At 45.1% G+C, this 17,374-nt stretch overlaps 1 protein-coding gene across 1 annotated transcript in view; it reads right to left on the bottom strand.

The window, feature by feature from the left end:
- The window catches only part of LOC137323645 (adenylate cyclase type 10-like), a 129,614-nt gene that overhangs the window by 20,872 nt on the left and 91,368 nt on the right, over positions 1-17,374 (bottom strand). Inside the window, exons 15-16 of the mRNA XM_067987376.1 lie at positions 9,767-9,853; positions 7,705-7,985 (exon numbers count right to left, since the gene is read on the bottom strand). Of these exons, the coding sequence (XP_067843477.1) occupies positions 7,705-7,985; positions 9,767-9,853 (368 nt within the window). The remainder of the gene's footprint in view (positions 1-7,704; positions 7,986-9,766; positions 9,854-17,374) is intronic.

The following is a 17,374-nucleotide window of genomic DNA, read 5'->3' as shown; positions in this document are numbered from 1 at the left end:
ACCTCCTCTTGACGTTCAACGGCATTACCATCGCCGAATCCCCCACCATCAACATCCTGGGGATCATCAGTGACCAGAAACTAAACTGGACCAGCCACATATACTGTGGCTACAAGAGCAGGTCAGAGGTTGGGTATTCTGCAACGAGTGACTCACGTCCTGACCCTCCAAAGGCTTCCCACCATCTACATGGCACAAGTCAGGAGTGTGATGGAATACTCTCCACTTGCCTGGATGAGTGCAGCTCCAACAACGCTCAAGCAGTTCGACACCATCCAGGGAAAAGCAGCCCGCTGGATTGGTACCCCATCCACCACCTTAAACATTCAGTTCCTCTACTACCAGCACACTGTGGCAGCAGTGTGTGCCATCTACAAGATGTACTGCAGCAACTCACCAAGGCTTCTTCGACAGCACCTCCCAAACCCGCAACCTCTACCACCTAGAAGGGCAAGGGCAGTAGGCACATGGGAACAACACCACCTGCATGTTCCCCTCCAAGTCACGCACCATCCTGACTTGGAAATATATCACCGTTCCTTCATCGTCGCTGGGTCAAAATCCTGGAACTTCCTACCTAACAGCACTGTGGGAGAACCTTTACCACACAACTGCAGTGGTTCAAGAAGGTGGCTCACCACTACCTTCTCAAGGGCAATTAGGGATGGGTCATAAATGCTGGCCTTGCCAGTGACGCCCACATCCCATGAATGAATAAAAACAAAATTATATAGCGCCTTTAATGTAGTAAAACTTCCCAAGGCATTATCTTACTTGCCTTATTAGAAATAAGACAAATGTGATAGGATAAATTTGAAACACGTCACATATCCTTAAATATTCCAACATTCTTTTTGTTACAAGGATCATAACAGGGGGCAAATTTGACATTAAATACCCATTGGTAGTCTCATTGCTCTAAAACAAGGAATTGTTAAACTATGCAACAGAAGATGTCACGTGGTTTCCCCCTACCAATAAGTCTTCTCTCCAAAAATATTGGACTGGATGGGAAGGGATTATGAATACAATCTATGTACATTGTGCTTTGTAGAAATAAATGTCAGTGAAATCAAAGAAAGTTACAATGTAGTCTAGCTGTTCAATTTGTGTGGCATTTTATAAGGTAGCCCACTTTAAATCTAGAATAGGGGAAGGCAGCAGCAGCCAACTTCCTGGCACCAGGGGTAGCTCTGCTGCACAGGCTGGGAGGAAAAAGAGTGGAAGAGCTATAGTGGTAGGGGATTCTATCGTAAGGGGAACAGACAGGCATTTCTGTGGCCGTAAACGTGACTCCAGGATGGTTTGTTGCCTCCCTGGTGCCAGGGTCATGGATGTCACTGAGCGGCTACAGGGCATTCTCAAGGGGGAGGGTGAGCAGGCAGAGGTCGTGGTCCACATTGGGACCAACGACATAGGTAGGAAGGGAGATGAGGTCCTGCATCAAGAATTTAGGGAGCTAGGTAGCAGATTAAAGAGCAGGACCTCAAAGGTTGTAATCTCTGGATTACTCCCAGTGCCACGGGCTAGTGAGTATAGAAATAGGAGGATAGAACAGATGAATGCGTGGCTAAAGAGTTGGTGCAGGAGGGAGGGTTTCAGTTTCCTGGATCACTGGGCCTGCTTCTGGGGAAGGTGGGACTTGTACAAGTCGGACGGGTTGCACCTGAACCAGAGCGGGACAAATATCCTTGCGGGGAGGTTTGCTAGCACTGTTGGGGGGGGGTTTAAACTAACTTGGCAGGGGGATGGGATACAGAGTGGAGCTACAATAGGGGGTGATGTGCAGCCAAATATAGAGAAAAAAACAAGTCAGCTTGGAAGACAGGGCAAATATGTAAGGGCAAGGCTGGATGGCATCTATTTTAATGCAAGGAGTCTTGCGAATAAGGAGGATGAACTGAAGGTGTTGATAAACACATGGGAGTATGATATTGTTGCTGTCACAGAGACATGGTTGAGGGAGGGGCAAGACTGGCAGCTCAATATTCCGGGGTACAGAATCTTCAGGCGAGACAGAGGGGGAGGTATATGAGGAGGGGGGGTCGCAATATTAATTAAAGAATCAATTACTGCCATAAGGAGGGATGATATATTAGCAGGTTCCTCTAATGAGGCCATATGGGTGGAGCTAAAAAACAAAAAGGGGGCAAGCACTTTGATGGGAGTGTACTATAGGCCCCCAAACAGTCAGGGGGAGATCGAGGAACAGATATGTAGGCAAATCTCAGAAAATTGTGCAAATAATAGGGTAATAATCGTGGGGGATTTCAACTTCCCCAATATTAACTGGGATACTCAGAGTGTAAAAGGCTTAGAGGGTACAAAATTCTTAACGTGCATCCAGGAGAGCTTTTTGAGCCAGCATGTAGAAAGTCCTACAAGAGAGGGGGCGGTACTGGACCTAATTCTAGGGAATGTGGCCGGCCAAGTGGAAGAAGTGCTAGTAGGTGAGCACTTTGGTGACAGTGACCATAATTCGGTGAGATTTAAGGTGGTCATGGAAAAGGACAGGGAGGGGCCGGAAATAAAGGTTCTAAATTGGGGGAAGGCCGATTTTAATAGGATAAGGCAGGATCTGGCCAAAATGGACTGGGATCAGCTGCTTGCAGGAAAATCCGCATCGGAGCAATGGGAGTCTTTCAGAAGGGAGATTGAGACCATACAATCGCAACATGTTCCCGTAAAGGTCAAGGGTGGTTCCAAGAACTCCAGGGAACCTTGGATGTCAGGGGATATACGAGAATGGATTAGGAAAAAAAGGAGGGCTTTTGGCAGATACAAAAGGCTAAAGACGGAGGAAGCCCTAGAGGAGTACAAAAAGTGCAGGGGGATACTTAAAAAAGAAATTAGGAGATCAAGGAGGGGCCATGAAATAACACTGGCGAGCAAAATAAAGGAAAATCCTAAGATGTTTTATAAGTATATTAAGGGTAAGAGGATGACTAGGGAAAAAATAGGGCCCATTAGGGACAAAAATGGCAATCTATGTGTGGAGCCGGAAGATGTAGGAGGGGTTCTAAATGAATTTTTTGCATCTGTTTTCACTATGGAGAAGGACGATGTAGACATAGAAATACGGCAGGGGGACTGTGATATACTCGAACATATTAACATCGAGCGGGAGGAGGTATTGGCGGTTTTAGCAGGCCTAAAAATGGATAAATCCCCAGGCCCGGACGAAATGTATCCCAGGCTACTGTGTGAGGCAAAGGAGGAGATTGCGGGGGCTCTGACACATATATTCAGAACCTCTCTGGCCACAGGGGATGTGCCAGAGGACTGGAGAACCGCTAATGTAATACCATTATTCAAGAAGGGGAGTAGGGAAAAACCGGGGAACTACAGGCCAGTGAGCCTAACATCAGTGGTAGGAAAATTATTGGAAAAAATTCTGAAGGACAAAATTAGTCTCCACTTGGAGAAGCAAGGATTAATCAGGGATAGTCAACATGGCTTTGTCAAGGGAAGATCATGTCTGACTAATTTGATTGAATTTTTTGAGGGGGTGACTAGGCGTGTGGATGAGGGTAACGCAGTGGATGTGGTATACATGGATTTCAGTAAGGCCTTCGATAAAGTCCCCCACAGGAGACTGGTCAAGAAGGTACGAGCCCATGGAATCCAGGGTGCCTTGGCACTTTGGATACAAAACTGGCTTAGTGGCAGAAGGCAGAGGGTGATGGTCGAAGGTTGTTTTTGTGACTGGAAGCCTGTGGCCAGTGGGGTACCACAGGGATCGGTGCTGGGTCCCTTGCTGTTTGTGGTCTACATTAATGACTTGGATATGAATGTAAAAGGTATGATCAGTAAGTTCGCTGATGATACAAAGATTGGTAGGGTGGTAAATAGTGAGGAGGATAGCCTCAGTCTGCAGGACGATATAGATGGGTTGGTCAGATGGGCGGAACAGTGGCAAATGGAATTTAACCCGGAAAAGTGCGAGGTGATGCACTTTGGAGGGACTAACAAGGCAAGGGAATACACAATGAATGGGAGGACCCTAGGCAAGACAGAGGGTCAGAGGGATCTTGGTGTGCAAGTTCACAGATCCCTGAAGGCGGCGGAACAGGTAGATAAGGTGGTAAAGAAGGCATATGGGATACTTGCCTTTATTAGCCGAGGCATAGAATATAAGAGCAAGGAGGTTATGATGGAGCTGTATAAAACACTGGTTAGGCCACAGCTGGAGTACTGTGTGCAGTTCTGGTCGCCACACTACAGGAAGGATGTGATCGCTTTGGAGAGGGTGCAGAGGAGATTCACCAGGATGTTACCAGGGCTGGAGCGCTTCAGCTATGAAGAGAGACTGGGAAGATTGGGTTTGTTTTCCTTGGAGCAGAGGAGGCTGAGGGGGGACATGATTGAGGTGTACAAAATTATGAGGGGCACAGATAGGATGGATACTAAGGAGCTTTTTCCCTTCGTTGAGGGTACTATAACAAGGGGATATAGATTCAAGGTAAAAGGCGGGAGGTTTAGAGGGGATTTGAGAAAGAACTTTTTCACCCAGAGGGTGGTTGGAGTCTGGAACTCACTGCCTGAAAGGGTTGTGGAGGCAGGAACCCTCACAACATTCAAGAAGCATTTGGATGAGCACTTGAAATGCCATAGCATACAAGGCTACGGACCAAATGCTGGAATATGGGATTAGAGTAGACAGGGCTGATGGCCGGCGCGGACACGATGGGCCGAAGGGCCTCTATCCGTGCTGTATGACTCTATGACTCTATGACTAGTAAATCAATGTACATAGGAACACAGGAACAGGACTAGGCCATTCAGCCCCTCGAGCCTGTTCCACCATTCAATGAGATCATGGCTGATCTGTATCCTAACTCCACCCACCCGCCTTGGCTCCACATCCCTTAATACTCTTGGCTGGCAAAAATCTATCGATCTCATATTTAAAATTATTAATTGAGCTAGCATCTACAGCTTTTTGTGGGAGAGAGTTCCACACTTCTATCACCCTTTGTGTGGAGAAGTGTTTCTCTCCTGAATGGCCTGGCTCTGATTTTAAGGTTATGTCCCTTTGACCTAGACTCCCTACCAGCAGAAAAAGTTTCTCGCTACCCTATCAATTCCTTTCAAAATCTTAAAAACCTCAATCAAATCACCCCTTAACTGTCTATATTCTAGGGAATACAATTTATGTAATCTCTCCTCATAATCTAACGCTTGGAGCCCCGGTAACAATTCTGGTGAATCTGCACTGCATTCCTCCTAAGGTCAATATATAATTTCTAAGGTGCAGTGCCCAGAACTGTACACAGTACTCCAGATGTGGTCTAACCCAGGTTTTGTATAACTGTACCAAAACTTCCTCCTCTTTATATTCTAGCCCTTTAGTTATAAAGGCTAATATTCCATTAGCCTTTTTGATTTATTTTTGTACCTGACTACTACATTTTAATGATCTGTGTACATGCACCCCTAAATCTCTTTGGACCTCCACTGTTCGTGCCTTTTCACCATTTAAAAAATACTCGGATCTATCCTTTTTTGGTCCAAAATTGATGACCTCACACTTACCTGCATTGAAATCCATCTGCCACAGTTTTGCTCACTCACTTAATCTATCAATGTCTCTTTGTAATTTTATGTTCCCATCTACAATACTTGTGTCATCGGCAAACTTGGATATATGGCCCTTTAGTATAGAAGACCTCTTGAGCACAATTCCAATTGTGCACTGAGAATGAAATGCTGTTCAGGTGCTCCAACTACGTTATGGGAGATGCCTAATTTAAATGAGAATCAGGGATCTGTTGAGCCTATTGCACATCTTGTGTTAGCGATCTGCTCCAGCTCTATGCACCTTCATGTACCCTTTGCTTCTATAACACCGGGCTACTCCTTGCTTTCCACTGCTTCCTTCATCACACCATTGGTGGCCACTCATTCAGCCATGTATTCCTGTTCTCTGGAACTCTGCCTAATTCCCTCCACCTTGCCATCTCCCTCCCTGCTTTCAAAAAGCTCATCAAAGCCTTTCTCTTCAATCTTGCCTTCGGTCCTCACTCGAGCCCCTTCCATTTTTCTCCTGCCTGGCGTCCTCATTTTTATCCTCCTTAATGTAAAGCATTGAAACATTTTCCCGCAATGAGGAGTGCTGTAGGAATATAAGTTATATTTTCTTAATCTGCTTGACATGGTGGTTTCTTAATCAGAAGTCAATCGGGCGTCCCAATACAGTTCACTAATTTCGAAGGCGCCCATTTGGGCTGATTGCGACGCTGACAGTGGCCTTCAGTAGGTCATAGAATCATAGAGTCATAGTCTATGGGAGGGGGAACGTGAGGGGTGAGCGTGGGTTGGCAGCGGCCTGCAGTATTGCTGTGGAGCCAGGAGGAACAAGTCCGCTCCTATCTTAATTTACCTTACGCAAGGGCCTAATTTTAGGTTTCAGGCTGCCGCAAGGGATGCCTATACGTTGCCCGAGCCAACATGGTGTCAGACGTATTTCAGGTGCAGTTCAGGTGTGTGACATAGCCACGCAAAATTGGTACTTTTTGCCCTCGTTCTGTGTCTGAGAAAAGAGCATATGGGGTCCAAATTCTCCCCTACTGTCTTTTAACTTTGTCTTAAACTGAGGCCCCATCTAACTTTTCAGATCCTACGGCACTTGGAGAGTCCTCTCGGCATGCTGGCCAACATTTATCCCTCAACTAACACCACCAAAACAGACTGACTGATCATTCATCTCATTTGCTGTTCATTGAATCTTGCTGTAAGTAAAGTGACTGCTGAATTCACCTACATAATAACAATGATTATACTTTAAAAGTAACTGGCTGTGAAGCAACTAGCGACGTCCTGAGAATGTGATAAAGTACCACATATCTATAACCAAGATAATTTCATTAAATGTCTAATTCTATCTGCCAAAAATACAACAACAACATCAACAACTTGCATTTATATAGTGCCTTTAACATAGAAAGAGTTTCCCAAGGCGCTTCACAGAACTGTATTCAGACAAAAATCGACACTGAGCCAAAGAATGAGATATTAGAAAGGGTAACTAAAAGCTTGGTCAGAGGTGGGCTTTAAGTTGGAACATGTAGGGGGAGAGGGAGGTGGAGAAGCAAAGAGGTTTAGGGAGGGAATTCCAGAGGCCTAAGATGCCTGAAGCCGCCAATGGTGAGGAGAAGGGAGTGGGGATGCACAAGATACCAGATTTGGAGGAATGCAGAGTTATCGGATGGTTGTAGGACTGGAGAAGGTCACAGAGATTGGGAGGGGCAAGGCCATGAAAAGACTGGAACACGAGGATGAGAATCTTAAATTTGAGGCTTTGGGGAACCGGGAGCCAATATAGGTCAGCAAGCACAGGGATAATGGGTGAGCGGGACTTGATGCGGTATAGGATACCTGCAGCAGAGTTTTGGACACCTTTCATGTCATCAGTCTCCAGAAATATTGCATTGACTGATATCTGAATGTAATTTTGAATTCTTACACATTTACAGTTATTGAGGCAGTTAAACAGTCAGTAAAATATATTAACTGAGAATAATCTGTTTTTCAGAACCTAACTGTGGGCTTGCAAATATTAGATTATTGGCAGCAAAGAACACAAAGAAACTTTTACATTTTCATGAAATCTAGATTATCAGAATTATATTTGTTTTTGAGAACAGCTTTATGTGGATATTTACATTAACAAGTTTGTACATCACAGTTGGACTTCATACTTACGTCTCCAGCTCTCGGGGGATACTAATGACCCCCAAGATTTGGCAGGCAAGTGGGCGGATTATACTTGGATCTAAGCCTGTAAGCTTTACATATGAAGTCTTATGGCTCCTCATGACCATTACAGCAGCTTGACATGGTGGTTTTTCTACAGTGAATGGCCTCAGCGCCATGACCATGAACAAAGGAAGGGTGGCACGCATTTGCAAAATAAGTTCCCATGATGGTGTATCAATATATTGAACTTGGTCAATGACAAGCAGAACTGTATCATTCGCAACATTCTGTAGGGACCATACACAGCAAACAGATAAGACAAACAACAATTAGTGATAAAACTGGATATTATCTTTGGCTGATCTATATACAAACAAATATGATTGTTATACAGACATTAACTTGATTTAAAAGAAAGAAAAAACTTTATTTGGGGCTTTATTGATGTTCTATCAGAACAGCATAATATGACTTCAAAGTTGTACATAATACACCTTTCCCCCTCAAATTTCTCCCTGGGGCTTGGCCAGTCTGTATGACTCGATAGCACAGCAGTATGTTTACCCACTGAGCATTGGAACACCTTGATGCACCTTTTATAAATTATGTTTATAATTGTATTGCGTGCATATTATTCCTATAGAATTAAAGTAGCCATGATGTGGAGATGCCGATGATGGACTGGGGTGTACAAATGTAAGGAATCTTACAACACCAGGTTATAGTCCAACAGTTTTATTTGAAAATCACAAGCTTTTGGAGGCTTTCTCCTTCGTCAGGTGAGTGTCGAGATTCATTGTAAATTACCGCATATATAGTCATAGAACAATGCCTGGTGATTACAGATAATCTTTCCAACTGCCCGTTTGGGCAGTTGGAAGGATTATCTGTAATCACCAGGCATTGTTCTATGACTATATATGCAGTAATTTTCAATGAATCTCGACACTCACCTGACGAAGGAGAAAGCCTCCGAAAGCTTGTGATTTTCAAATAAAACTGTTGGACTATAACCTGGTGTTGTAAGATTCCTTACATCTATAGAATTAAAATTAGAGTATCAGGAAATGTGTCTCCAGTGAACCATTTTTGAAACTTATTTGAATGCTTTACATAAATATCTTGGGAACACCATCAACATCAAGTGCCCCTGCAAGTTACACACCATCCTGACTTGAACATATATCGCCAATCCTTCAATGTCACTGGGTCAAAATCCGGGAACTCCCTACCTAGCAGCATTGTGGGAGTATTTTCACCATACGGACTGCAGTGGATCAAGAAGACCCGTCACCACCTTCTCAAGGGCAACCAGGGATGGGCAATAAATGTTGGCCTTGCCAGCGATGCCCACATCCTGAGAATGAATATCATTCTTTAAAAATCTACACTTTATCATGTCAAGAGTACATTATAGTAAAAATTTCGGACTATTCCACCCAAACAGTTAAGCTACTTTATAAATCTTTAAGTATTAATTACACTATACCAGTCATCATCTTATGTAGCGTGCAAGCCAATAATTCAGTGTGAATTTATTTTTAGGGAATAGTTTGAGGAATTCATTTTTGGGCGCATAAAAGTTATTCACTTAATAGAGATCAACTGTAGCAGCAAATTATTGCAGAAAAGCAAGTTGACAATTAAATTATTCCTATCTGTGGGGGTTTATATTTATTGCATTGTAATAGTTTAACAACAATATGATGCAATTTGTATTGTTTTATGCTTACATTGTATAATACCAATATTGTTTTCATTATTACAAATTTTCAGTTAAATCTTATTTTAAGCATTCCTTTCTAATTCTGCGAATTAACTCGCTGAAATATTTGATATGTAAGGAAACAGCATGGGTCCTGATTTTAATCATTGCATGATAGCAGCAATAATTTCATCAAAAAATTCTATTTCCTCCTACAGTTACACAAATATGGACTGAAATGCACAGTGAACTGAGGCACTTGCTACGTACATTTATTTGGTACCTGGCTTGAGATGCATTGGATTTTTTGATTTACACCCTGATTAGAATTGGCCCCCAAAAAGCTAACCAAACTAATGTTACCTGCTTGATTACTGCGATCACATAATTTCTAAATGCCCTGTGCTTGGTTCTACTGTCCATGAGAGAGACTTTTTCTGAAATTGCAAACTGAAAAACAAAATTAATATATTGTGCATGTTTTTAAAAATTCCCAATTTTCTTCTCTCCTCTCCTGCAGGCACTTGTTTCTTGCTGGGATACAATTCCAAAGATATAAGTTGCCCTCTGGTACCTTGTCCAAGATGCCATTCTTCATGTGTGAACCTAGAAACTGAATGATGGTTGGCTGTTTGACTGTGGAAGGCATTACAGATATGTTGATCTTGATCCTGCCTGCGAGGGTGCAGTAATGTAGTGGTTATGAGACTGGACTAGTAATTCAGAGACCTGGACTAATAATTCAGAGAACATGAGTACAAATCTCACCAGATCTGTGAATTTGAATTAATCTGGAAATAAAAAGCTTATATCAGTAAAAATGACCATGAAGCTGTCAGATTGTCGTAAAAACCCAACTAGTTCACTGATGTCCTTTAGGGAAGGAGACCTGCCCGGTCTGGCCTAAAGGTGACTCCAGTCCCACATCAATGTGGCTGATTGTTAACTGCCCTCCGAAGTGGTCCAGCAAGCCACTCAGTTGTATTAAACCTTGACAAAGAATAGCAAGAATAAAACCAAATGGACTGGTTGGTTGCGACCTAAGCATCGAATCAGGACATGTCGAAGGCACATCTAGCTCAGTCGGCCCTGTAAAGACCCAAGTAAACGCCCAGCATAGTCATACTCATAGAATCATACCTATCAGCCAACATTCCAGAAATATCTATTACCATCGCTGGTTGTGTCCTGTCCCACCGGCAGGACAGATCCACCAAAGGTGGGGGAACAGTGGTATAAAGTGGGAGGGAAGTGGCCCTAGTAGTCCTCACCATTGACTCTGGACTCCATGAAGTTTCATGGCTTCAGATCAAACATGGGCAAGAAAACTTCATGCTAATTACCATTTACCATCCTCCCTCAGCTGATAAATCCTGAGGGTGGTAATCTCCGGATTACTTCCCGAGGCACATGTTAATCGGCATAGGGATAAACAGATCAGGAAAGTAAATGTGCAGCTGAAAGACTAGTGTGGGAAGTAGGGGTTCCATTTCATGGGACACTGGCACCAGTACTGGGACAGGAAGGAGCTGTACCGCTGGGATGCGCTGCACCTGAACTAGGCTGGGTCCAAAGTTCTAGCGGAAAGGATAAATAGGGCAACAGAAAGAGGGGGGAAGAAGGGTTAGGGTAGAAATAATAGTAAAAATTATAATAACCTAAAGATAAGAAAAAGAGGGAATGAGAACAAAGACCAGACTACAAATAATGATAAAGATAATGGGCCAGATTTTGCTGAAAAAACAATGGAGTCTGAATGACACATGCTGTTATTAATGTGCAAATCAACCAGCAACTTGTAGTGAGGAAGAGATACCCTGTGAATTGCGAATTGCCACAAGTTGCTGGTTGATTTGCACCGCTCTGCTGTTAGCTTTGCGAAAACAGCATCTCGCCCTTAACCTCCCCGTGATTTTCATGAAGTTGTTGCATTTGCACATTAATTGCTCATTAAGCTTGCCACAGAAAGTTAAGACTAGTAATTATAATTAACAGCGTAGGTACCCTTTTAACAACATGATAATTGTTAATAACTGGCAATCAACCTCTCTTGCTCTGAAAGTGAACAATTATAAGCGTGGAGTCTCATTCCTTCAGGTTGTGAATTGTTTTAGGAGATTCTGTAAAATTTAAAAATTATTTTTTTTCTTACTTTTCCTTTTGTCTCTTTTTTCTCTCTCTCTTAATCCAATCTTTCTTTCCCATTCTATTTCTCTTTCTGTATCTGATTTGACATTGAATTCACCCCCTTTAATTCACCCTCCTTCTCTGTCCTTCCTCTTGTTTATTTCTCAATCCTTAAATCTCATTGGTTAAGGAGATACACTGTTAGTCCCATTGTTCACCAAGGTCCCAGATGCCCTCGCAGCATTGTTATCAACTTGCACTTCCAGCAACTTTGTGGGCAAAAAATTTTAAAACCTAAATGTACACGAACAAGTCTAACTAATGGGCACGATGTCCCATTCCAGCAAAATCCCGCCCATTATAAATACTCCAGATTCAGAAAAAAGTATAGAAAGTAATAATAAATTACCTGATTTAAATAAAACAGGAAAGATAGAAAAAATGTAAGTCAAAAACTGTGATAAAAACACCATCAGGGCACATGGGCAGGGGGGTGACTGTTACCCAAATAAGAGTTCTGTACACAAATGCACGTAGCATGAGGAATAAACAAGCAAATTAGAAGAACAAATTCAGCTTAAAGAGCATGACATAGTAGCCATTACAGAGACCTGGCTGGGCACGATTGGAAGCTAAATATTCCAGGCTATATGGTCTTTGGAAAGTTCAGGAAAATTGGGAAAGGAGGTGGAATAGCAATAGTGATAAAAGACAATATCACTGCAGTTGAAAGAAAGGATATCATCAAAGGTAAGTGGGCAATGGAAACACTTTGGGTAGAGTTAAGGAACAGCAAAGGATGCAAGACTGTGGTGGGCGTTGTCTACAGACTTCACGATAGTAGTGATGTAGTAGGGGGATGCATAAATACGGAGATCAGAAAAGCATGTAGCACAACTAAAGCAGTTATAATGGGAGATTTCAACTGTCACATAGATTGGGAGAGGCAGAACAGCTCAAGTCTTGAAGGCAGCAAATTTCTAGATTTGGGACAGTTTTCTGGAACAATGGGCCTGATATTAGCAGGGCGGTGGGTTCGTGGCGGGGAGGCGATTGGGCGTGTGGGTAACCCAGGGGGAAGGCTGCTCCCAGGTTTAATGATGCCTCACTCCAGGTATCATTGGATGGGGTGAGGAGGAGGGAGAGGACAGAGATCTTCCCCCCGGTGGGCGGGAGGAAGCGGCCTGCCTCTGCCACCAAGAAGGCCTGGCTCGAGGTGGCAAAGGAGGTCACCTGCACCACCAACATATCGCCCACCTGCATACAGTGCAGGAGGCGCTCCAATGACCGAAGTAGGTCAGCCAAAGTGAGTACACTTACTCTGTCCCCTATACTCTGTCTGCCACATCACCGCCCCCAACCCACATCTCCTTCTGCACTGCCAACACTACTCTGTCACACCACCCCTCACACCCAGTCAAACCTCATCCTCATCTTACCTGCACTTACTCACCTCGCCAGTACTCATCCCGCCACTACCACTCAACCCAATCCTCATACAATCTCATGGCTCTATCTCGTACTCACCCTCTCATGCATCTCTTTCACAGTCAGCCTCACTCAACCTGCCACTACCTGTGCTGCAGCCACAGGGCATGTATCACATATGTGCAGTAGGCAGCGTAAGGCAAACGTGTCGTGAGCATGAAGGGGATGCACAAGGGTGTTTGAGGGTTTGTCATGGTTGTTACTTATATTGAATTTCTGAGCAACTCACATCACATATTATATTGGCACCACTACTGCCACGTCTTTGCGAATCTTGTCTGGTTTGTGCAATAATGCCCTTTCCTGAGGATCACAATGAAGACCCACACCTGATGCTACCCATTGTGTCACTGCAGAGTGGGTGTAGGTGTATTTGCAGGGCTCTTTTGTGCAGATGACTGAGAGACGTCGGCGATGTCCCCGGTGGCACCTTGGAAGGATGCGGAGGAGAAGTTGTTGAGGGCAGTGGTGACTTTGACAGCGACAGGTAAGAAGATGGTGCTCGGGCCAGCCGGGAGCAGCTCGGCATGAAGGAGGCTGCAGATGTCCACGACTACATGTCGAGTGACTCTGAGCCTCCGTGTGCACTGCTGCTCAGAGAGGTCCAGGAAGCTGAGCCTCGGTCTGTGGACCGTGGCGAGGGTAGTTTCCTCTGTGACGCATCTCTCTCTCCGGTTGCCCTCCCTCCTGCTGTGCAGGTGGATGTGTCACAGCACTGTGTTGTGGAGCTCCACATGTCAGAGGTAGACGGCGTGGCCGGTGATGCTGTTCGCCCTCCGAGGAGGTCATGACTGCAGCTACGGCGGCCCCCATTTGGAAGATGTACATCTGAGGGGGTCCGCAATGTAGGTAAATGTGTCTGGACACCGGGGTAAGTGTGCAAATTGGTGAATTTTACTGTTAGGAGGAGGGTGGTGGAGGCCAAACTTTGTCCAAAGTGACAGAGTGGCCTCCTGCAATGAGTGAGGGTCTCCCCCCACCCCACCTGTCAAATGGACCTTTGCAGCTGCCACAGGCTGATGGCTGGAACACGTCCATTTGAACTGGGAGTGTTTCCCCCAGTACGGGAAACAGTCCCAGCTGTTTGTAAAATCCGAACCCTCCTAAAATATCTCGTTAATCAGGTTGAGCAAGTTATTGTCTTAATGGCAAGAAACTGGAAAGTACTGCAGTACAAAGGGATCTGGGGGTCCTAGTGCAAGAAAATCAAAAAGTTAGTATGCAGGTGCAGCAGGTGATCAAGAAGGCCAACGGAATGTTGGGGGATAGAATATAAAAACAGGGAGGTATTGCTGCAGTTATATAAGGTATTGGTGAGACCGCATTTGGAATACTGCATACAGTTTTGGTGTCCATACTTAAAAGACATACTTGCTCTCGAGGCAGTACAAAGAAGGTTCACTCGGTTAATCCCGGGGATGAGGGGGTGGACATATGAGGAGAGGTTGAGTAGATTGGGACTCTACTCATTGGAGTTCAGAAGAATGAGAGGCGATCTTATTGAATCATATAAGATTGTGAAGGGGCTTGATCGGGTGGATGCGGTGAGGGTGTTCCCAAGGATGGGTGAAACTAGAACTAGGGGGCATAATCTTAGAATAAGGGGCTGCTCTTTCAAAACTGAGATGAGGAGAAACTTCTTCACTCAGAGGGTAGTAGGTCTGTGGAATTTGCTGCCCCAGGAAGCTGTGGAAGCTACATCATTAAATAAATTTAAAACAGAAATAGACAGTTTCCTAGAAGTAAAGGGAATTAGGGGTTACGGGGAGCGGGCAGGAAATTGGACATGAATTTAGATTTGAGGTTAGGATCAGATCAGCCATGATCTTATTGAGTGGCGGAGCAGGCTCGAGGGGCCGATTGGCCTACTCCTGCTCCTATTTCTTATGTTCTTATGTCTGTAAACGACCTGAAATACCAAAATAAATAGCTTAAGTGGCACCCCGCCGGCTTTAATTGCCGGCGGGAGTCCCACATGCGGGGGCTGCGCGCGCATGTCAGCGCGTCTGTGGGAAACCCGGAAGTGGGCGGGTTGGAGCCGGGCTCCCGACCCGCTCCGGGAATCCCCAATTTTAGGAGCCCCCCCCGCCAGGAACGTACCCGATCGTGGGTCCTAAAATCATGCCCAATATGTTTTAGAATCGATTCGGCAGTACTAGATTTAGCGATGAGTAATGAGCCAGATTTAGTAAACAATCTGACGGTAAGGGAACATCTTACGAACAGTGACCATTACATGATCAAATATGATATTAATTAAAACGAGGGAGAAGGGAGTGTCACAAACTAAGGTTTTAAACTTCTTCTGGTTACTGGTTGACTTGTAAGCATTTTTGGAGGTTTTCTAGACTTAGCTAAAGTTTCAATACTCTACAGGGAGTGATCTGGCTGGTCTTGCGGTCCTGTTTGTGCCATTTAAAATATTCTGGTGAAAGAAGTTGCTTCTGGACATGGGTGGCCTGGTAGAGCTTCCTCTGGGAATTGAAATTGACTGGGAGAATGAAGAGAGGCCATGCAGAGCAGGACACGCTGCTCGAAGAGGGAGGAGGAGGAGTGGGGGGCTGGGCACTCAGCGGGAGGCCATATCAGCGGAGAGTCTTCAGGGACAATTCTCTTTCCTCAATTTCAGCAAGGACCAATGCATTGGTGAAGCGAAGGCAACTAAGGAGGTTGTCATTGAAATCTGTCAACTTCTGCAGCTACAACTGCAGCCTCAAAGCAGGCAACAACAGCATTGCCTGTGGCTGTCAAGGTGATTGTAGCTCTGAATTTTTATGCCACTGGCTCCTTTCAGTCTGCTACTGAAGATATAAGCAACATCTCGCAGTTTGCAGTGCACTGCTGTATAACAGAGGTGACTGAGGCTCTCTGTACAATGAGAAACACGAACATCTTATTCCCAGTTGCCAGAGACATGCAGGAGGAGCGAGCATGAGGTTTTGCACTCATTGCAGGCTTCCCCTTGGTGCAAGGTGCCATGGACTGCACGCACATTGCCTTGCGTGCTCATTTGAACCCTGCAATCTTTATCAATAGAAAGGGATTGCTACTCCCTCAACGTGCAGCTGGTCTACGACCACACACAGCGCATCATGCAGGTGAATGCCCGCTATCCTGGCAGCAATCATGATTCTTTCATTCTGTGACAGTCCTCTGTGCCACCTGTATTCCAGCCAGCAAGGCAAGCCAAAGGCTGGCTACTGGGCGACAAGGATTATCCCCTCATCACATGGCTCACGACTCTGGTCAGGAACCTACGCACACGTGCACAGCAGGTGTACAATGAGAGCCATGCTGCCACAAGGAACATCATAGAACAGATCATCGGTGTCCTCAAACAATGCTTCTGCTGCCTGGATCACTCTGGAGGAACCCTGCAGTACTCAGCTGAGCGGGTATTGAGATTTGCAGTAGTATGCTGCATGCTGCACAAACTGGTCATTATGCGGGAACAGCCCTTGCCACCACATATCAGATGACAAATTGGGGAGCAGGAGCATGAGGAGGAAGAGAAAGTGGAGAAAGAGAAGGAGGAAGTGGAAGGGAGGCTACAAAGTAGACAGCCCCTTACTGCCAGGGTTCTGCATGATCAGCTTATTAATGAGCGATACCAGTAACCTCAACCACACTTCTCCATTCACTAATAGTCCCACACTCCTCGCCTTTCCTCTCTCACTGACCATCACGTCATCCTCTTCCTGACAGTACTTATTGGTACCTCCCTCAGTTCACCTTGGATATAAAAACCAACACCAAATTCAAAGCCAAATCCAAATTTATCAAGTGAATCACTAAATAATACATACAAAATGAGACTATTCACCCTTGTGCATTCCCTTAGTGCCTGTCTTCCGTGTGCCTTTACCTTTCCTAGTGCAGCTACAAGGTGCTTCCCCAGGGGCTGGAGCATGGGAGGTGGAAGGCTGCTGACATTCAATTGAGGGGACTTTAGATGGTCTTGAAGGATGACCTCGAGCAGGTCTGGGCCTAGAAGGCCCGGTTTCAGCCTGCACCGTCTTGGCATGGGCTTCAGCAGTCTGGGCCGGCTGGCTGACAGGCAACAACAGGGCACTGGTGGAGTGGCAGGGGTGAGAGCAGGAATGCTGTCATCCTGAGAGACGACAGCATTGGAGCCACTGCCACTCTTCTGGAGCAGTGCCTCAGCAATCCTAGCGATCTATTGGAAAACAGATTGCTGGACTGCTGTGACGCCCTGGAAGCCCCTTTCAATAGTGGCACCCAGAGCCATGATGGCAACAGTCTGGGCTTCCATCACATCAGTCTGAGCTGTGAAGAAAGCAGTCTGAGGTTTCATGGAAACTGTTTGTGCTGCGATGGAAGCTGTGACCTCGGTCA

Source organism: Heptranchias perlo, chromosome 7 (assembly GCF_035084215.1).
Source record: "Heptranchias perlo isolate sHepPer1 chromosome 7, sHepPer1.hap1, whole genome shotgun sequence".
Classification (NCBI taxonomy): Eukaryota; Metazoa; Chordata; class Chondrichthyes; order Hexanchiformes; family Hexanchidae; genus Heptranchias; species Heptranchias perlo.
This window is presented reverse-complemented; position numbering and strand designations above follow the sequence as displayed.